The 22,303-nt window shown below is 42.9% G+C and overlaps 1 protein-coding gene across 1 annotated transcript in view; it reads left to right on the top strand.

Moving 5' to 3' along the window:
- LOC121576965 (protein O-mannosyl-transferase TMTC2-like) overlaps nucleotides 1-22,303 on the top strand; it is a 211,002-nt gene that overhangs the window by 90,780 nt on the left and 97,919 nt on the right. The window contains exon 2 of the mRNA XM_041890594.1: nucleotides 11,717-12,296. Coding sequence (XP_041746528.1) covers nucleotides 11,717-12,296 — 580 coding nt within the window. The remainder of the gene's footprint in view (nucleotides 1-11,716; nucleotides 12,297-22,303) is intronic.

Genomic DNA, 22,303 nt, shown 5'->3' on the forward strand with positions numbered 1-22,303 from the left:
ACAGCTGCAAGTCTATTGCGGTATGTCTATATAAGCTTGGCACATCTAGCCACTGGGATTTTTGCCCATTCTTCAAGGCAAAACTGCTCCAGCTCCTTCAAGTTGGATGGGTTCCGCTGGTGTACAGCAATCTTTAAGTCATACCACAGATTCTCAATTGGATTGAGGTCTGGGCTTTGACTAGGCCATTCCAAGACATTTAAATGTTTCCCCTTAAACCACTCGAGTGTTGCTTTAGCAGTATGCTTAGGGTCATTGTCCTGCTGGAAGGTGAACCTCCGTCCCAGTCTCAAATCTCTGGAAGACTGAAACAGGTTTCCCTCAAGACTTTCCCTGTATTTAGTAGCATCCATCATTCCTTCAATTCTGACCAGTTTCCCAGTCCCTGCCGATGAAAAACATCCCCACAGCATGATACTGCCACCACCATGCTTCACTGTGGGGATGGTGTTCTCGGGGTGATGAGAGTTGTTGGGTTTGCGCTAGACATAGCGTTTTCCTTGATGGCCAAAAGGCTCAATTTTAGTCTCATCTGACCAGAGTACCTTCTTCCATATGTTTGGGGAGTCTTCCACATGCCTTTTTTTCTTTAAGCAATGGCTTTTTTTCTGGCCGCTCTTCCGTAAAGCACAGCTCTGTGGAGTGTATGGCTTAAAGTGGTCCTATGGACAGATACTCCAATCTCCGCTGTGGAGCTTTGCAGCTCGTTCAGGGTTATCTTTGGTCTCTTTGTTGCCTCTCTGATTAATGCCCTCCTTGCCTGGTCCGTGAGTTTTGGTGGGCGGCCCTCTCTTGGCAGGTTTGTTGTGGTGCCATATTTTTTCCATTTTTTTTATAATGCATTTAATGGTGGGATGTTCAAAGTTTCTGATATTTTTTTATAACCCAACCCTGATCTGTACTTCTCCACAACTTTGTCCCTGACCTGTTTGGAGAGCTCCTTGGTCTTCATGGTGCCGCTTGCTTGGTGGTGCCCCTTGCTTAGTGGTGTTGCAGACTCTGGGGCCTTTCAGAACAGGTGTATACATATTGAGATCATGTGACAGATCATGTGACACTTAGATTGCACACAGGTGGACTTTATTTAACTAATTATGTGACTTCTGAAGGTAATTGGTTGCACCAGATCTTATTTAGGGGCTTCATAGCAAAGGGGGTGAATACATATGCACGCACCACTTTTCTGTCATTTATTTTTTAGAATTTTTTGAAACAAGTATTTTTTTCCCATTTCACTTCACCAATTTGGACTATTTTGTGTATGTCTATTACATGAAATCCAAATAAAAATCAATTTAAATTACAGGTTGTAATGCAACAAAATAGGAAAAACGCCAAGGGGGATGAATACTTTTGCAAGGCACTGTAATATAATTTGAATCAGAAATCCATTTACTTTGTTAGTTATAGCTAATGTTAGCTAGCTAACATTGAACCTAGTTTGTTAGCTTTAGCTTCCTGCAGATTCATACTACAGCTATGACAATGTTTGTATTGGTAGTAGTATGAGTTGGGTTTATGCTGGTTCATTGTTTAGCTAGCTAGCTAGGTAGCTAGCTACATGTCTAAACAAAAGACTCCACTTCAGCTGGATAATTACATGACCCATCAAATTAGCCAGGTGTGTCTAGGGGTGATTACGGCCATCTATTGTATTTCATGAACATGTGTACATGTCTAAACAATAGTGACCCATCCACATAGCTAGATGTGTCTTGGGGGTGGTTATAGCATTTCCTTCACACGACCCATCAATTTAGACAATTGTGTCGGTAAAGCATCATCGAATATTGATAAAATATCTATAAAATATTTTTATCTGGACACTTTCTGTTTTTGATATTGCTACTATGCAAGTTTTACTTGAATTACTTTCCCATTGTTCCTCAACTGCAGTGTATGATATACAATTTTCTACCTCTGAGTCTCTGCTTTTATCCAATGTAAAACACACAATTTCGAATTTTGCTACATAAGACCGAATCGAGGCGGTCGGTCACATATCTGTATTCCCAGTCATGTGATATCCATAGATTAGGGCCTAATGAATTTGTTTCAATTGACTGATTTCCTTATATGAACTATAAATCAGTTAAATCGTTTGATATTGCTGCATGTTTCGTTTATATTTTTGTTCAGTTTTGTTCACATTATTTTAATAGCAGGACACTGTTTGAGAAGATTTGAATCCTAAGCAACTTAACTACTGTAGGAGGTCAAAGCTGTGTGCTGGAAAACCTTGGTAAAGCATGGGTGAAGTACGCATTGTGGTGCTCTTGAATTGCCAAAAAAATTTCGGCTTCAGACCAATGTCTACTTCTCACTTAAAACGTCATTTTTTGGTTTTTAATTCCATGGTTTTTACACCGGAAGGTGAATATTCAACATTATTATACAACATTATAATACAGCAAAACACAGCAATTATAGTAAAGTAAAAGTACACAATAATGTACACAATAATGACAAATTAGTATTTATTGATGATTTCAACAATGTCTTCCTTGAGAGTTTGAGAGCTGCTCCTCCGTAGTAGCAAGACGCGCGCACTAGCACTAGTACTAGTACACATCACATTCCCTGTCCCTTGTCACTCAATGATGCCCAACGAACCCAAAGGCTCTTTTAAGAGACAACTCATAAATTAAAATAAGCACACACCGTGCGCCAGTTTGTGTGTGTCGGGAAAGGGAGGGGTGGTGTCAAAATCTATGAACGAAAGAGAATGGTAGGCAAACCCAGAACCTTCAAATCCCAGGGTGGTGACACTAACTGTTACGCTACGAACCCTGTTATAGATATGTCAACTTGCCATTATTTAAGTGGACGGTCTGGTGATGACAGCACATGTTGGTTCCCAATTTTTTTTTGTTGTTCATTCACTCAGTACTGATTGAACGTTTATTAATCTTGCTTGGTTATTTTTTTAAAATCTAAAACAGTCGATGTTATCACATAGCTAACCAAGTTAGCAAACATGGCTTTTTCTTTTGACTGCGCACAGGTCGCAAAAGCAAGCAATGATCATTATGATATTGTTGTTGTTTTACCTGGATGCTTCATGTGCAAACCGCACTCATGCTACTTTTTACTTGTGGATGGCGACTTCAGGTTTTCGGGAACACATTGAAAGGTAACTTGACACTGTGTTGATCAGTCAATGCAAATTTGGATTATAATGACAAGAAGAAAATTGCTTTGACAGAGCTAGGAGGAAGCGTGCTAAATTCATGCATAAGTTAAGGGCTTGAATTTTCTCTGGATCTTCTAACAGCGATGCGTCTGTCTGGTGTGTACATGTATTATAGATTAGCAGCGTGGCAGTTTTCCCAAAATTCCCAAAGTATGGTGTATCTAACTGCTGTATGGTGTATCTAAGTTAATAGAAGCCAAGGACGTTTGCTAGCTTATTTGTTTGTGCTCTGATTACACGCAAGGGTCCAGGTCAGCAGTTTACACAGATGACTTCAGTATGAAAAACCTTCCATAGAAAAATATACCTAGCTAGCTAGTTACCTTCCTTTTGCTTCTTATCCAACTGGTGTTAGCACAGATAGAATATTGGTTATAAAAAATATTTGGTGTAAGCAAGCTAGCTACAGCTGCTAGCCTTCAACTGAGTTGCTCGACCCAGTTTTAGAACTCTGAGATTCGGCTGAAAATATGTTAGCATTGTCAGAAATGCTACAAAAAGGTAGCACATTGTTGGTTTTTATTGGGCAGAAATGTGCACGTGAGAGCGATAAATTGTGAACTCAATAAAAACTGTTGCACCTACAAATAAAGTCCAAATAAATCTAAGTCTAATGGTCACTTTATGGTCGCTGTAACCTCGTTTTAATCCGACATCTAGAATTTCAGATTCAGAGATTCAGAGTGTTTAATAGTCAGGGTTGCAGGTGTGATTGCAGGGTACAGTGAAAATCTTAGGCTTCGAGCTCCAACATGCAGGACTAAGTGACATAAAATAATGAAAATGGTAATATAAAACAACAATAGAAATAGAAATAGCAGTATTTACATAATAACAACTGTGGCAGTGATGAATAAATAATGTCCGTTGGGGTGGAGGCAGAGTAAAGACTGTTGAGGGGGTGGAGGGGAATGACCATAGGGGCAGCAGCATAACCATTGTGCTAACGACCCTGTAAAAAATCTAGTGTAGTGGTTCTCAGTAATGGCTGGACTGATCATAATGAGAGGTGGGGAGTGTGTTGTGTACCTCCAATCAAGTTTGATTTAATCGGCATTGGTGTCATATTGGCTTAGATATGATGGTAGGGAGATTTGAATTTAACATTGAGTTTCAACCAATGCACACTATAGTCACGCCAACCAGTGCGACCGTAATGCAACTAACTCTTCAGGTATCAGGCAAGGTTATTCATCACGAGAACAACTAACCAGGAAGAAGTGGTTCACACACGTAATGACTAACTTTGCCTAGTGTTGAGTAACATTGCCTGAACCATAAAAATTGCATTGGCTCCCCAAGCTAAATTGCCTAGGCTTTGGCTTAGCAGGCTAAGATGTTATTTTGGTGTATAGGACACCAGGTTCGAACCATGTCAGTTACACTAGTCTAAAATCAATGCGACATGGCTAGGATGTATCACTGCATGGTGGTGTCATGTTGCTCTCCTGGTTCACGCCTCCAGGAAGCAATTTGCATACACTTTGAAAATGAAAAGGGAAAAGAGAAAATGCTAACTTTCCATTTCACTTTGCATTACATTGATCATTTTCTGTTAACCATTTGCCATTTTCTGCTTACCATTTATCATTTTCATTTAGAATTTCCATTTACCGTTTCCAATTTTCAATAAACCTTTTTTCGATTTTCATTTTAACATTGCAATTTCATTGTGGCATGAATCATACGCACTGATATTAAAATGTAAATGCGTTTATCATTTCAATTGAGCTTTTAAGCATTGCATTTTCAAACTAGCACTGATCAACCTCTGTAATTTTGAGATTTCTTTGCAAAAAGGTAGCCATGTTTTCTGTTGCTATCTCTTTAATGTTGAGCCTTTTTGAAGGGAAAGTGATCCTCTTCATTGAGAAGATTTGGTGGTTGTGAGGAGAGTTAAAGGCGCTGCATGGTCAATTCAAAGTCTGCATTGGCCTTGCAGCATTTACGGTGATATGGCCTCTGCAGAAGTCAGGGCATTCATACTTCTTGCGCTTTGCGGTGCAGCGCAGAGCTGTTGTGAAGGAAGGTGTCAAGGAAGTGAGTTAGTGTTTATACACGACCTCCTGCCCTCACCTACCGTCAACTAATCATGGGCTATACGAGCCCTCCGCATTGTTAAAACATTTGAGAGGCGCACGGCGTTGCGATACGGAGCTCAATTTGACCTCTGCTTGCCTCCGGAGGGTCCGCAATTGCGTCACACCATCCAGACCACATTTTCGGATAAAGCATAAATTGGCTCTTAGTCACGGCTTTGATATAAGCACCAGCCACTTTACTGGGTTTGTTTTCCTTTCTGGGTGAGTCACACGCCTTTGTTTTGATGAAGTCATGCGCTACTCTTGCCTCAAAACATTGAAGTCATGAGCTGCTATCAACACTGCTGCATTTGAGTTTTGTCTAGATCCACCACAGCAATCACTATGAGTACGATCTTGCCTGGTGGATTACGTTATCTACATACTAGGCCTACATAAAGTTGAGAACATTTCCTTTATGAGCTTGCATCGTTTATAGCCTGCCCTGTAGGCCTATCTTTTCTTGAGCTTTGAATGACTTTCAAATACTTAGTACATAAAAAATGCACCAGACTCTGGAAACCAGAAACTTTGGTGAGCCAGAGTGATGAGGAAAAAAATATCTGACTGATTGAGTCACACCACACTCTTCCTAGAAATTGGGGCGCAGACATAACTTGGGTGGGACAGGGTGGAAGCCTGGGTGGAGTGTGAGGGAGTGGGTGGTGGTGCTTTTCGGGTTTTGCTTGTTAGCGGTCACATGTTCCCGCCGGTCCTCTGGGAGTCGCCAGGCTGCGGGCGCAGAAAGCGTGCGGGTGGCGAAGGAATGTGCTCACGGCTGGAAAATATTTGCAGTGAACAAAGAGGTCCTGCTGCCGCCAGTTTCCCAGAAAGACGGGCCTAGCCACATAAACCCAATCTTCCACTCTGCCAGGCAGGCCCGGCAGGCCCTTTAGCCAGAGCTGAATGGGGCTGGATGTGCTGCGGTGATCAGGACCCACAGAGCCATGCAGAACAGGATGAATGAATCAATAGCCTTGGATTGCATCGAGAAATTGGCTATGATTGGACTCATCATCATGCAAATGTCTTAATTCCTCTGTAGACATCCACTTGGAACAGTGGTGGGTAAGGAGACGTGGGTTATACGACCCCTTCTCTTATTCCCCTCTCTCTCATTCCACAATCTTCCATCCTCTCCCCCTGAGAGTGTCTGTCAATCGCAGTGGTGTAGGTGCTCATCTGCCTCTCAAACATGACATTCAAGAAGGAGACAATTGGAGAGCTGAACATACAGTGCATTCGGAAAGTAATCAGAACACCTTCACTTTTTCCACATTTTGTTACTTTACAGCCTTATTCTAAAATTAAGGATTAAATACTTATTTCCTTCATTAAAATGCAAATCAATTTATAACATTTTTGACATGCGTTTTTCTGGATTTTTTTGTTGTTATTCTGTCTCTCACTGTTCAAATAAACCTACCATTAAAATTATAGACTGATCATGTCTTTGTCAGTGGGCAAACGTACAAAATCAGCAGGGGATCAAATACTTTTTTCCCTCACTGTATACATATGAGATGAGTAATGCAAGATATGTAAACATTATTAACGTGACTAGTGTTACATTTATTAAAGTGGCCAATGATTTATAATCTATATATATAGGGCAGCAGCATCTAATGTGCTAGTGAAGGCTATTTAACAGTCTGATGGGCTTGAGATAGAAGCAGTTTTTCAGTCTCTCGGTCCAAGTTTTGATGCACCTGAACTGTCGCTGCACAGCTATTTTCAGGTCTCACCAGAGATGTTTGCTTGGGTTCAAGTCCGGGCTGTGGCTGAGCCACTCATTGTCTTGGCTTTGTGCTCAGGGTCGTTGTGCAGTTGGAAGGTGAACCTTCGCCCCAGTCTGAGGTTCTGAGCGCTCTGGAGCAGGTTTTCCTCAAGGATCTATCTGTACTTTGCTCCGTTCATCTTTCCCTTGATCCTGACAAGTCTCCCAGTCCCTGCCGCTGAAAAACATCCCCACAGTTGCCACCACCATGCTTCACCTTTTTTCACTTTGTCATTATGGGGTATTGTGTGTAGATTGATGAGGATTTTTATTTATTGAATCCATTTTAGAATAAGGCTGTAACGTGACAAAAGCACGTATATCCTATCAACGGGACATTAAAAACGGTAATATCTTATGATAAGCTGTAGACCACACTATCTACCAAGAGAGTTTTCATCTATATTCTTCGTAGCTGTCTATTTACCACCACACACCGATGCTGGCACTAAGACCGCACTTAATGAACTGTATACGGCCATAAGCAAACAGGAAAATGCTCATCCAGAGGTGGCACTCCTAGTGGCCGGGGACTTTAATGCAGGGAAACTTAAATCCGTTTTACCTTATTTCTACCAGCATGTTAAATGTGCAACCAGAGGGGGAAAAAACTCTAGACCACCTTTACTCCACACACAGAGACGCGCACAAAGCTCTCCCTCGCCCTCCATTTGGCAAATCTGACCATAATTCTATCCTCCTGATTCCTGCTTACAAGCAAAAACTAAAGCAGGAAGCTCCAGTGACTCGGTCAATAAAAAAGTGGTCAGATGAAGCAGATGCTAAGCTACAGGACTGTTTTGCTAGCACAGACTGGAATATGTTCCGGGATTCTTCCGATGGCATTGAGGAGTACACCACATCAGTCACTGGCTTCATCAATAAGTGCATCGATGACGTCGTCCCCACAGTCTCTGTACGTACATTCTCCAACCAGAAGCCATGGATTACAGGCAACATTACATTTACATTTTAGTCATTTAGCAGACGCTCTTATCCAGAGCGACTTACAGTTAGTGAGTGCATACATTTGTCATACATCCGCACTGAGCTAAAGGGTAGAGCTGCCGCTTTCAAGGAGCGTGACTCTAACCCGGAAGCTTATAAGAAATCTCGCTATGCCCTCCGACGAACCATCAAACAGGCAAAGCATCAATACAGGACTAAGATCGAATTATACTACACCGGCTCTGACACATGTCAGATATGGCAGGGCTTGCAAACTATTACAGACTACAAAGGGAAGCACAGCCACGAGCTGCCCAGTGACACTAGCCTACCAGATGAACTAAATTACTTCTATGCTCGCTTCGAGGCAAGTAACACTGAAAAATGCATGAGAGCATCAGCTGTTCCGGACGACTGTGTGATCACGCTCTCCGTAGCCGATGTGAGTTAGACCTTTAAACAGGTCAAAATTCACAAGGCCTCAGGGCCAGATGTGTACTCCGAGCATGCGCTGACCAACTGGCAAGTGTCTTCACTGACATTTTCAACCTCTCCCTGTCTGAGTCTGTAATACCAACATTTTTCAAGCAGACCACCATAGTCCCTGTGCCCAAGAACACTAAGGTAACCTGCCTAAATGACTACCGACTCGTAGCACTCACGTCTATATCCATGAAGTTCTTTGAAAGGCTGGTCATGGCTTACATCAACACCATTATCCCAGAAACCCTAGACCCACTAAATTTGCATACCGCCCCTACAGATCCACAGATGATGCGATCTCTATTGCGCTCCACACTGCCCTTTCACACCTGGACAAAAGGAACACCTATGTGAGAATGCTATTCATTGACTACAGCTCAGCGTTCAACACCATAGTCCCCTCAAAGCTCATCACTAAGCTAAGGACCCTGGGACTTACACCTCCCTCTGCAACTGGATCCTGGACTTCCTGACGGGCCGGCCCAGGTGGTAAGGGCCACGCTGATCCTCAACACGGGGGCCCCTCAGGGGTGCGTGCTCAGTCCCCTCCTGTACTCCCTGTTCACTCATGACTGCATGGCCAGGCACGACTCCAACACCATCCTTAAGTTTGCCGATGACACAACAGTGGTAAGCCTGATCAACGACGAGACAGCCTATAGGGAGGGGGTCAGAGACCTGGCCGTGTGGTGCCAGGACAACAACCTCTCCCTCAACGTGATCAAGACAAAGGAGATGATTGTGGACTACAGGACAAAGAAGAGGACCGAGCACGCCCCCATTCTCATCGACGGGGCTGTAGTGGAGCAGGTTGAGAGCTTCAAGGTCATTGGTGTCCACATCACCAACAAACTAACATGGTCCAAGCACACCAAGACAGTCGTGAAGAGGGCACGACAAAACCTATTCCCCCTAAGGAGACTGAAAAGATTTGGCATAGGTCCTCATATCCTCAAAAGGTTCTACAGCTGTACCATCGAGAGCATCCTGACTGGTTGCATCACTGCCTGGTAAGGCAACTGCTCTGCCTCCGACCGCAAGGCACTACAGAGGGTAGTGCGTATGGCCCAGTACATCACTGGGGCCAAGCTTCCTGCCATACAGGACCTCTATACCAGGCGGTGTCAGAGGAAGGCCCTAAAAAAAGGCCCTAAAAAAAACTCCAGTCACCCTAGTCATAGACTGTTCTCTCTGCTACCGCACGGCAAGCGGTTCCAGAGCGCCAAGTCAATCAAGCCCAGCTTATGTATATGAAATGATTTAAAATACTTTTTAACCCAGGTCTGAAACCCAATGAGCTGATCACTGACATGTCAGGCATCTTTATTATAAAGACATATCCCCGGCTGATTATCTTTGCCTCTCCGCTTCCATATAGGCCAGGTTGGTTGTATTCATTTCCACGCAGATCTATCATAAGGAGGGCTATTTCTCCTTGGCCAGAGCTAGTTTATTTGGTCATTTGTTGTGGGTTGCAATCTCCATAACTTTACCCTTTTCAACAACCCCATCTGCTTTCTGGCCTAGCCATATTGAGAAGCAGGGCAAGATGGTTGCTACTTGCGTCTATATAGTACAATGCCGGGTAAAGTTCTAGGTTTAAGAGCTACACAAAGGCTGAGGTTTTCCCCAAAAAATTATCCATAGATAGATTATTCACCTTGATTCATCTGCCGCCTTGGCATCTTTCTTTGAATTCCTTGTTTATCTCAGTCTGTTATTGTGTGTTGTGCAGTGTGTGTCTGTTTTCTCCATCTCCTCGCTCCACGTCTAATTGCGTATGCTAATTGTGCCCACCATGGGGACTCATTACAACCTGTCGTTCTCGGCATGTTATCACACGTGTCATGTCCCATCCATCAGGCTTTTTAATTACGCGGTGGCGTTCTGTGTTTAATGCACCTCCTCCTCTTTAAGGAGACTCATTACATAGCTGTCACCTACCCGCCTGCTCCCCCTGCCTCCCCCTGTCTCCCACCTACTTCCCAGACACGCAGGGTTCAAGGCCTTGTGTCAGTGCCAGAGCCACCTCACAGCTAGGTAACAAAGACGTAGACATTATTTGCTCCAGTAGGGGGGTAATAGCACATCTTCCACCCCTCAAACCTCACACAGCTTGGGCCTGATGTATGGCCGTCAGGGTCAAACACTCAGGCGCAACCCCAGTACCCAGGCCAGGGTTTCCCCGTGGTGGGGTAACTACATGCACAGACATGCACAGACAGCATGGTCTCTCCATGGGTGTCCATGGCCCCTCAACACGTATTATGCATGGCTTTAACACTGCTCTCTAGTTTGCTCTCTCTAGTCCCTCCTGCTTTGTAATCCCTTCCACAAACATATTTATTCATCCTCCCTCCCTTGCCTCCCTCTCTTGACACAGTGTGGCGTGTCTGTGTGTGAGATACCCAGTACTCAGCGGTTGGTAAACACAGGGCTAGCTGTGATTGACACGTCTTTGGTCCCTGGCTCCCCACGCTCCTTTATGCCAACATGGCATTCCCCCCTCTCTCTCTGTTGCTTTATTCGTTTTCGGTCGAGGGCGTGGTGCATGCGCCTCCGCAGTCCCTGAGTGCACACAGTAAGAGCCGTGGTGAGCACTCCTCTCTCTGCTTACTCTCAGATTGTCTGTCAGTGAAGGCCACATGACCACACTCTCAAAGGAGGTTTACACAAGTTTCAAGCTACAGTACTTGTATACAGCAATGTATACTACAATGCATAGCCTACTACTGTTGTTTAGGTCTCCAAACCAGCCAAAAAGGAGACAACACATCCATAGCTTATCAAGAGAAAGGACACTTCATGTGGCGTTTGGTCCAGTTGGTGTAAATAGACTGAGGCCCCAGGTGGTCACATTGGAGAAGATGAGATGGTCACTCAGAGGTGTGATCACACATCTTTACATGTACATCAGCCTTCTCTGTGGTGGGTTGTGTCCCTGTCAAGCATGAGCAGGTTTCAAGGTGATTTGATTTCTGTCTAAAGCTCCTATCTTTGGGGCATGATAAATGACCACTGCTGAGTTTGAAAGAAATCTAGACATTTCTTTCAGTCCTTGCAATTCTACTGAATGCGATAGTACAGTGAAGACATACTGTGTCATATTGATTGAATTGACTGAAATGCCAGTCCCAAGTACTGTGGTGGCGTTGCACTTGATCAGGTTATCCATAAGCATGTGGATCATTGCACATACATCTTCTAACCCCTCTGTTTTCCTTCTCCCCACAGCCGTGCAATCAAAACCAACCAGGACTTGCTACCAGAGACCCCGTGGATCAACATCTTCTACGATGACTTCTGGGGCACCCTGCTCACCCACAGCGGCAGCCACAAGTCCTACCGGCCCCTGTGTACCCTCTCCTTCCGCCTCAACCATGCCCTGGGTGGCCTGGAGCCCTGGGGCTACCACCTGGTCAACGTGGGCCTCCATGGGGTCGTCACGGCCCTCTTCACCTGGCTGGCCCGCCTGCTGCTAGGAAGGGGCCTCTGGAGCCTCCTGGCTGGGTTATTGTTCGCCTCGCATCCCATCCACACGGAGGCGGTGGCGGGCGTGGTAGGCCGTGCCGACGTGGGCGCCGCCCTCTTCTTCCTGCTGTCTCTGCTGTGCTACATGCGTCACTGCGCCCTGCGAGGGGGCCCTGCGGGGCCCTGCAGGCTGGGGGCCTGGCTCCTGGGCAGCCTGGGTTGTGCTGCCTGCAGCATGCTGTGGAAAGAGCAGGGGGTGACTGTGTTGGCCGTGTCGGCGCTCTACGACGTCTGCGTGTTCCACCGGCTCAAGTTGCGTCAGGTCATCATGCTCTTCTACAAGGTAAACAGTTTGTTTCTTCCCATGTATCTGATTTCCTCCTCTCTCTCTCCCTTTGGCAAAACCCTGGCAAACAGCAAAGTGGAAAGCCGATCTATTCACATGGGTCTTGTTGTGTGGAAGTATGCCTGTGTTATGTTTGCTTTTCATTAGGATGTAATTTGAAAAACATTTTGCCATGTATGTGCAGCTGTGTGATCCGGAATGAGCTGTTGTTTTGTACTCTGAATGCAAGGAAATATACAAGTGGGGAAGGAAAACAAAGGGAAAGTAGGCTATTTCTCCTGTTTATACATGGTCATGGAGCGTATATACTGTTTGTATATTTGCATACAAACAAAAATACTCACACATCCATACATGACTGTCACAGCAGTGACAAGAGTTAGGGAACCATATTATTATGGAAATAGGGTCATGGGAGGCAGATAGGGACTTTTGTCAGTTGAATTTGAATTCCCATGGTGCCTTGCTGTCTGTTGTCTTGTGTACAAATCCTACATTATCCTTCAACAGTGTCATTATCATTATCCATCGTTAACTCCCCTTGTGACAACATTTGTTACCAAACACCAATTAGAACTTGCTTTAGTGATAAGTAAACAATCAAAAATATCACACTTTAAGGATTTGTTAATTCATCGTCCGTCATCATAATGTAGTGCATGTTATTGAGATGAATGATACTTTAATTTAACATAATGATGATGAGGTGGTACTTTGTTTACATGCAATGCCAGTTTGCATTGAAATTAATCTTCATTATGTGTTTTCATCTGTGTGTTTGTGTAATAATTAGGGCTTGTCAAACGATTAAAATATTATATTGTGTTAATCACATGGTTTTCTGTGCGATTAACTTGATTAATTGAAAACATTTTTATTGTTCAAATTTGACCCTAATTAAATATGTTTCAATTTAAAAGAACATCACATTGGGTTGTAGGTATAATATATTTTGATTATAGGGGTAAACACAAAATAAATAACAACATATCAGCCATGTCTGAGTTCATGTAAAATATCATACAGCTATGAGATTTAGCCTAGGCTACTTATCCATGTTCTTCAACTAGATCACAGGTTGCTACTACTAGAATTGGGATCATTAGCTTAAATCTTTTGACCTGAGAACTCCAACAAAAACAGTAGCTAAATGGAATGGATGTCCTGTTCCGATTTAAAATCATTGTGGGAAATTAGTTTAATAAAGAGGCATTCAGCCATTGCATTGTAAACATTCTCGTTTGGTTAGCTAGCTAGCTAACGTTAGCATTTTATAGCTACTTCTGTGCAAAACTGTGCATAACTAGATGGCTAGCTTTATGCTGTTATCAAAAGAAACGCCTGGGTATGTGTTTATGGTTGAACTTTCTGTATCTTTCCCTTCAAAATTGTTGCTCAACGCTGCGTGCATGGTGGATGTTTAAGCACCACAGACCGCTCTACTGGAACTGCTACAGATGTCAGATCTTAAGCATGAAACACACAGAGAATCTCACTGCCGATAGATACTTATCACAGTGGGAGGCCGTTCTACCTGCTTGCTGCATGCTGACCCGGTAGCGACGGACCTGCCGTTTCTACTTGTGGAATCGCAACGCTTATCAGTGGCCAACAACTTGACTTTGAGCCAACCAGAGAGCACAAACCACCACGTGGGGGAGCCAACAGTAGTGACAACATAAAGGGAAAAAAGAGGGCATTTTCTCTGTGCATCCACGGTTAAATGTCATGAGCCAGTCACACTTCATATGCAATGTAGCTCAGCTGGTAGAGCACGGCGTTTGTAACGCCAAGGTAGTGGGTTCGATCCCCGGGACCACCCATACACAAAAATGTATGCACGCATGACTGTAAGTCGCTTTGGATAAAAGCGTCTGCTAAATGGCATATTATTTATTATTTAATGGTATGGTAGCTAGCTAAGTGCACAGACACAATGCACACAACACTAAATACTTCCTCCAAGCTAGCTAACCACTGTAGCTAGTATTGAAAAATGTATGCGCTCACTAACTGTAAATTGCTCTGGATAAATGACTAAAATGTAAAATGTAAAATGTATTGACATTATAATTCAATCACAATGGATTAGTTTCCATGAAACAGCTGCCTGTGTTAGCTGCCAAGTTAGTGCAGTGTAGCTAGCTATGTTGTGCTAGCTAGCAAATATGAGAATGTTAGCTAGCTAGCTAAACATTTGGCTATGGGCTGGCACTGGCACTATGGGATAATTGTTTCTTCGTCATCTTGCTAGGTAGTTATCTACCTGTGGCCATCTGGCTAATATCAACAAAGGCTTTCTACAAAATAGCAACATTGGAATCTAGGCCATAAGCAACACAAACGGACATGCATTGCCAAACAATGCTACTGCCACCTTCTGGTGTGGAGTATTTTAACAAGGCTGAGTGGCTGATGACTTCAAGGTCTTTGCCGTGTGATCACAAAAATAGATTGTCTGCTGACACTGTTCAGAGGAAACATTTGACAATCCTACCGGTGTGTCTGAGCTATTAATTTGAGCCAGTTTGCTACAGCAGGAAAATAATCCTGCAGCAACAGGACATGTGAATTATTATGTGGATTATAATTAATGGACATTTTTGTAGGGGTTGATAAACATTTTCGTTAGGGAAAATCAAGTCTGAAAATTCAAAGTGGAAATTACAAACTTCAGAAACCTCAAATACACTACAAGTTAAAAATGTCCTTCATTGCAGGAAAGTTCTCCTGCAACAGGGTGATCAAATTAAGATCCTACATCTGTAGCTGCCGAAACTGAGAGCACACAGCACAGCAGAGCGTGTTGTGTGTTGCGCTTAAAAGGGTCAGTGTGGAAAAAGCTGACTTTTGGGTGAAGAAATGGAGATAAGATGAAATGCGTGAAAAAAAATGTACGGCATTACAATTCTAAAATGTTAACTGTAATTACCGCATTTGACAGCCCTATTAATATTACAGCGAGGGAAAGATAAACCAAGTAAAGCTTTTATACCCACACAAATCAAAGATAAAACAGGAAGGAGGATCTATCGTAGTCAAACACTTTCCTTGTTTCTTTTTGAGCACAAAGCCATCATCAAGTAGCCTTTTCCTCTACTGTGCCTTGTCACAAGTGCTTACCGTCTGCTGTCGAATCAATGTGACTTCCACAAGTCTCTGCACATCAGGGCAAATTGAACAAGACATGTGCACGAATGTGACAAAAGGGATCCAAGAAGAGCCGATGGCTCTCTAGGATGCTGACTCATACAGGCGGAGTACGAGGGGCATTTCTGGGAGAGGGAGAGTTGGTGGGGACGGGGGAGAGGGAATGACAGAGACAAAAGAGAGAGAACGAGAGAGAGGAAGAAAATCTAGCTTTTCTGTTTTAGTGCTCATCATAGTGTGAAAAATTGAGCAAGGCCCCTTGCTTTCTTCGTCTCCACACAGGCCTCTCTCATGATTTAAGCCTTATCTGAGGCTTGGTGTCCTCTGGAGGCAGACAGGCCTGCTAATAGTGTGTCAGGCCTGGCATTGCCGGGAGAATGCAGTGCTAGGAGGGCTAAAGGAGAGGATACTTCATATCTGACAGCTTCTAAATATTTGATTGGCAACCCACCACACAAACACATCTCCCCTGCCAATACAGGCCGATCTACTTACACAATGCTGTCATGGATGGACCAGAGCCTATGGATTTCTCTTATGCTTTGCCATGGTGTTGATGAATGGTGTGGGAAGACACCTGTGCACCATATTCTATGCATATAACAAGCAGATCCCATTTACTGTTAAATCAGTTGAATACATCTGAGGCTTGTAACGGATGTTTTGTCTGCAGTGCCATCTTTGAATTGGCCATGATGGAGTAATGGGGTCTACCTGCGCCTGCTCAACACTTAACAGAATTTACTCTGAGGGAGGAAAAGGAAGGACATGTCTGTATTTAGATCAAAATAGGACAGCAAACATTGTGAGGCTGTGTGTTCTCTCCCTGTGCTGTTTCAGATGAAATAAGGAATAAAGAATAGTATGCTTTAGAAATAAATTGGCCTTATTTGGTATGGAAATTCTAGTGCAGTATCACAGACTCACTGCATATCTTGGAGCCCCAGCACAGAGGAAACAAGCAGGGAAAGTTGACAGATCACTCCAATCACTTGAGTGTCGTTAAGGCTGGCAGGTCTCATGCGTTCCCTGTGAATATACGGTTACAGTATGTACTTTTTCTGTGATAACGATGCCAAGTCATCTGTATGAATGTTGAAACCTGATTTCAGATGTCTACTTTGTTAGTATGAATGGGACAGGCCGCTGTCATTAGGCCAATGTCCGCCTTACGAACCTATCAGGCTTTGTATATGTAAAGATCTGGAATGGACACAACAGAAATAAATATACTTTTCCACAGATTGGCCCGGAGATATATCAGGTGATGATAGTTGAGCCGTTAAGCTTTGTGATGTAGAACTTCCCATCGTTAAGTGTGAGAACAGGCCGTTGTGGAGGGATACATCGTTTAGGAAGTGAGGCTTGGCGATTGGAGAGAAACAAGGCATTAAGGTGTTAAAGCTCGGTCTGCCATTGTGTTTCACTGTTTAACATCTAACCATTACGGTGTCCATATTAGGACAGCCTCTTCCTCAAACGGATGAGACTGACACCAACTCCTTTTGAGGCTGAGGCTGTCCTAATATGGACACTGTAAATCACTCATTCTCTCTAGCCTCACCTCTAGATGACATGTTAACATGGTATTGTACATTTTCCCGTATACTCTCAGCTGAAGTAGGGGTTGACATTTCAAGAACAATGTTATAGGATCGTGAAATGGGTTCCTTATTTTTCAGTCAATTACATGAACATTTTATATCCACTGTGAATCTCCCATTGTGTCAAATCAAATCAAATCAATTCGAATTTGATTGGCCACATGCGCCGAATACAACAGGTGCAGACATTACAGTGAAATGCTTACTTACAGCCCTTAACCAACAGTACATTTATTTTAAATAAAAAAAGCAAAATAAAACAACAACCAAAAAGTGTTGAGAAAAAAAGAGCAGAAGTAAAATAAAATAACAGTAGGGAAGCTATATATACAGGGGGGTACCGGTGCAGAGTCAATGTGCGGGGGCACCGGCTAGTTGAGGTAATTGAAGTAATATGTACATGTGTTTTGTGTGCGGTTTTGGTTTTTAAACAACTAATTGACCGATGTCTGTTCAATTATTTTCTGTGAGCGCAATGCACAGTTTCTCTAGAGATAAATCAGATCAAGCCCGAACTGTGCAATGTAGTAGGGAGTTGTAGTTTCCAACAGGGCAATATTCTACATAGTTTAGCGCAGTAAGCATGGTAATTAACTACAATGACCATAATGCATTGCATGCATACTTGTCCGGTCTGATACGGAGAGAAGAGACAGAAGAACACACGATCGAGAGGGATAGAGAGCAGTTTCTTCGTGAGGTATCTCTATCTGAAAATACATGATCTAAGATTGATAGTTGGTATTCAGTTGTCATAAAAGTATGCCTTATTTACTTTGAAGAACTACTAAAATTGTGATTTTTGTCAGACGGCATAGGCAGCAGCGCTATAGAGATGAGATGATGACTTGGAATGAAATACTAAAGGAATAAAATAGGCCTAAAACAAATATTTTATTAAAGTAAAGTAATATGAATAAATTATTGTTAATAAGTGATAAGCAGTAATGGAGAGTCACTACCATCGTGGGACTTGTATTAATTGTTTTATTCTGTGTTACAGCATTCAACCCACATAATGCATAGTGCATTTAATTTCTAAAAGAATAATCAAAACCGAAATCGAAAACTGTGATTATTTGTTTTATAATCTAACCGAAACCAAACCAATCTCAAAAAGCAATCGCTCAGCACTACTTTCATGTCAAAGTCCTCCAGTAACAGTCTGTATAATTACAGTACAGTCAGAAATGGAAGTGAATGCATACTGTACTAGATTCCATTATTATGTGCATATATTTTACTGCATATGTTACAATATGCACAGTTTGTTTACATTTGTCGCTTACGAAGAATCTTACTTTTCAGTGCTTGCCACGAGTAAAATTACATACACTGAGTATACCAAACATTAGGAACACCTTCCTAATATTGAGTTGCAATGACAAGTGACATCAGTAAGGGATCATAGCTTTCACATTTCATGTAGGGCGATATATTGAATTAATTTGATTAATTAGAATGTTTTGCATGATATTCCAAATGCTTGTATTGCAAGAATCAGTAAAAAAAAGAAACGTTTTTATGAGTATTTATGTCCGCTTGTTCTCATGTTGTCTTTTTGGTCTCATCTCCTTCACTCCTTGTGTGCTGTGTGCACCTTGCCATTTACACCCACACACCAAGCCCCTTCCCCCACCACTCACAACAACAAAGATGATAAATCACTTCTTCCTCTCTGACAAGCGGTTTCAACTTGCTATTTGCATTTGAGGTTTGGTCCAACAGAATCGGTCATATCGACACTGAAATACATTGAGACATTATTTTACTGAAATAGAGGAGAAGTTAACCTTTCTAATGATACCCTTTTTATGTCTCAACTCCTCAAATTGCACACAGAGCAGACACTACTAAAACGGGAGTATCAATGAACATTGATTCTGGAAAATTAATGCTCACGTCACGAATTCAGCCGAGGCTGCCCCTCCTCCTTGCTCGGGCAGGCTTCGGCGTTTGCCGTCACCGGAGTACTAGCTGCTACCGATCCATGTGTCTATGTTCGACTTGTTTTGTGTTCATTGGTCACACCTGTTTCCCATCATGTAGTTATGTCTTCCCTATTTAACCCTCTGTCTCACACTGTGTGTTGTGCGTGTTTGTTCATGTTTTGGTTGTCGTTAGGGTTTGTTCCTCCCTGCGTGGAGGTTTTGTTCATTCATTTTACCTACGAGTAAAGTACGTTTTTCGATTAGCTCTGTGTCCTGCGCCTGACTTCGTCTACCGCATTACACTGACGCCTTGACAGCTCAGTTTGTCACGCAGGGCATTGCGGTACCTCTAGCAGCATTTTAGCAAAAGACTGTTATACTAGTTGTCTAGTCTGTGTTTCATAAATGTGCGATAAGCATAAAACACAATTATATAAGGAATTGGCAACTCGTTCTCATTCTGAGAAATAAGGTATTTTCAACATTTGAACAAAGTGGACAGGCTACATTTGTACATTTTTAGTCATTTAGCAGACGCTCTTATCCAGAGCGACTTACAGTTAGTGAATGCATACATTATTTTTATTTTTTTCATACGCCCCCGTGGGAATCGAATCCACAACCCTGGCGTTGCAAATGCCATGCTCTACCAACTGAGCTACATCCCTGCCAGCCACTCCCTCCCCTACCCTGGACGACGCTGGGCCAATTGTGCGCCGCCCCATGGGTCTCCCGGTCGCGGCTGGCTACGACAGAGCCTGGATTCGAACCAGGATCTCTAGTGGCACAGCTAGCACTGTGATGCAGTGCCTTAGACCACTGCGCCACTCGGGAGGCCAGCATGCTGTTCAAACTGTCCTACCTTGTAAGATAGCAAATATAAAAATAAAGATTAGCTGGCTACTCACTAGCACGTGGGCTTGTGCTTGAGAGATTGTTCATGAGACCTGTGTTCATTTTCTATAATACCTGCTACAAGAAGTTAGTCAGTATTAGTGAATGTGCATTATGCATGGTTCTGGTTAAACTTGTAACAAAAAGGGAATTCTCATAGATAGACTTGAAAGCCATATTTTATTAAATTATTAGTGGTTCTTATGGTTGTGGAAGGCTTATATTTAGCCTAGGTATAATTTCACAAGCCCTGAATTCATTAGATTATTGCTGACTGTTTGAAATGCAGTGTATTTGACCTTTAATTGTACAACAAAGCTTATTTAGAATTATATATAAATAAATACAAATCTAGATATACAGTATATTGTGAATCACCCATACATTTTTTAAAATCTAGATATTATTTTTAGACCATATCACCCAGCCCTACTTTCAGTCTACTGTGGTATCTATGGCATTGATATTTTGGGATGTGATCTCTGTGCGTAACTTTTTGCTGAGCAGCTAAGCCAAATCTTTAAAGCAGATTTATACTAACTGCTAAATAAATATCCCTTGATTTCATTGTGTATTTATTGTGCCACTAATAGAGGATGCCAAGGCTATAACCAGTGTCCATTTGTTACAACATGGAATGCCACATGGGAATAAGCTCAGCTGCCCCAGGCCAGCACTGTGTGTGTGCGTATGTGCGTGCGTTTGTGTGTGTGCGTGTGTGTGTGTCTCCAGTCGTTTCCTCTGAGTCAATGGAAGCTGGACAAGACTAGATTTAGAGGGGATTAGAGGGATCTTTTCCAGCCATGGCCTGCCAGCCAAACTCAAATGCCTGCAGCAGAGATGCTATTGGCACACTATGTACTGTATAGTGTGGATTTTACACATTCAGCGCTGACATTCAGTCCGCGCTCTTCATCAGCTCTGTACACTGAATACCTGGACTGACCAGTCAGCAGGTTTCATTTGTTGCCATTTCTGTCTTGCTAAATCATTGTCCACTCTAGTCTATGCCAGTGACTGGCCACTGGTCAACTCTTTCTAGTTGTGGTTTCTTCTTGACAGATTCATAAATCAAACATTTTATTTGTCACATACACGTGCTTAACAGATGTTATTGCGGGTGTAGCGAAATGCTTGTGCTTCTAGCTCCGACAGTGAAGTAATATCTAACAAGTAATATCTAACAATTTCCCAACATATACCCAATACACACAAATCTAGTAAGGAATGGAATTTAAGAATATATACATATATGGACAAGCAATGACAGAGCGGCATGGACTAAGATACAGTAGAATATTATTGAATAGAATACATTATATACATATGAGATGAGTAGTGCAAGATATGTAAACATTATTAAAGTGACTAGTGTTCCATTTCTTAAAGTGGCCAGTGATTTCAATAGGCAGCAGCAGCCTCTAATGTGCTAGTGATGGCTATTTAACAGTCTGATGGCCTTGAGATAGAAGCTGTTTTTCATTCTCTCGGTCCCAGCTTTGATGCACCTGTACTGACCTCGCCTTCTGGATGATAGCGGGGTGAACAGGCAGTGGTTCGGGTGGTTGATGTCCTTGATGATATTTTTGGCCTTCCTGTGACATTGGGTGCTGTAGGTGTCTTGGAGGACGGGTAGTTTGCTCCCGGTAATGTGTTCGGCAGACCGCACCACCCTCTGGAGAGCTCTGCGGTTGCGGGCGGTGCAGTTGCCGTGCCAGGTGGTGATACAGCCCGACAGGATGCTCTCAATTGTGCATCTGTAAAAGTTTGTGAGGGTTTTAGGTGCCAAGCCAAATTTCTTCAGCCCCCTGAGGTTGAAGAGGCTCTGTTGCGCCTTCTTCACCACACTGTCTGTGTAGTGCTGGCTTTTCTGTCTATGAAACTAGCCAAAGAAACTGCCAACACATTGCTATTACTAGTGTGTGATGAATAGAGAGAGACAGAGAGAAAGAAATAACGATTTTTGAAGAAATAAGAGAAGTGACTAATGTGCATGGCTCGCTCTCTCTGTGTAGCCCAGTTTTAGCTGGCCCACCCTCCAAGAACACAAAACACTGGTGTACACTGTACCAGGCACTCATCCACACAGTAATGCATATTTCATCACATTTTATTGGAGTGTTGTTGTTGTTGCACCCCTTCCATTCCACATGTATGAGTCTTGGCACCTTCGCTGCTTTATTTGGGCCTAATTTGTTGGAGCTGCTATTCACATGCTAATGAACTTTGTCTATGCCAGCATCAAGTGGCTGCTGTCCATGTCTTTTTACACCTCGGACGGCTTGCCGCTGATTGGTCAGATATAAAGCCCTGTCACACACATGCAGGGGAGAAAAGCATGTTATTGAACTGAAGACGGAGAGGTCCATCACCCCCAATTTAGCATGTGAAATTTCCTGGGAAATTACATTATTATTTTCAGACC

Source organism: Coregonus clupeaformis, chromosome 11, assembly GCF_020615455.1.
Source record: "Coregonus clupeaformis isolate EN_2021a chromosome 11, ASM2061545v1, whole genome shotgun sequence".
Classification (NCBI taxonomy): domain Eukaryota; kingdom Metazoa; phylum Chordata; class Actinopteri; order Salmoniformes; family Salmonidae; genus Coregonus; species Coregonus clupeaformis.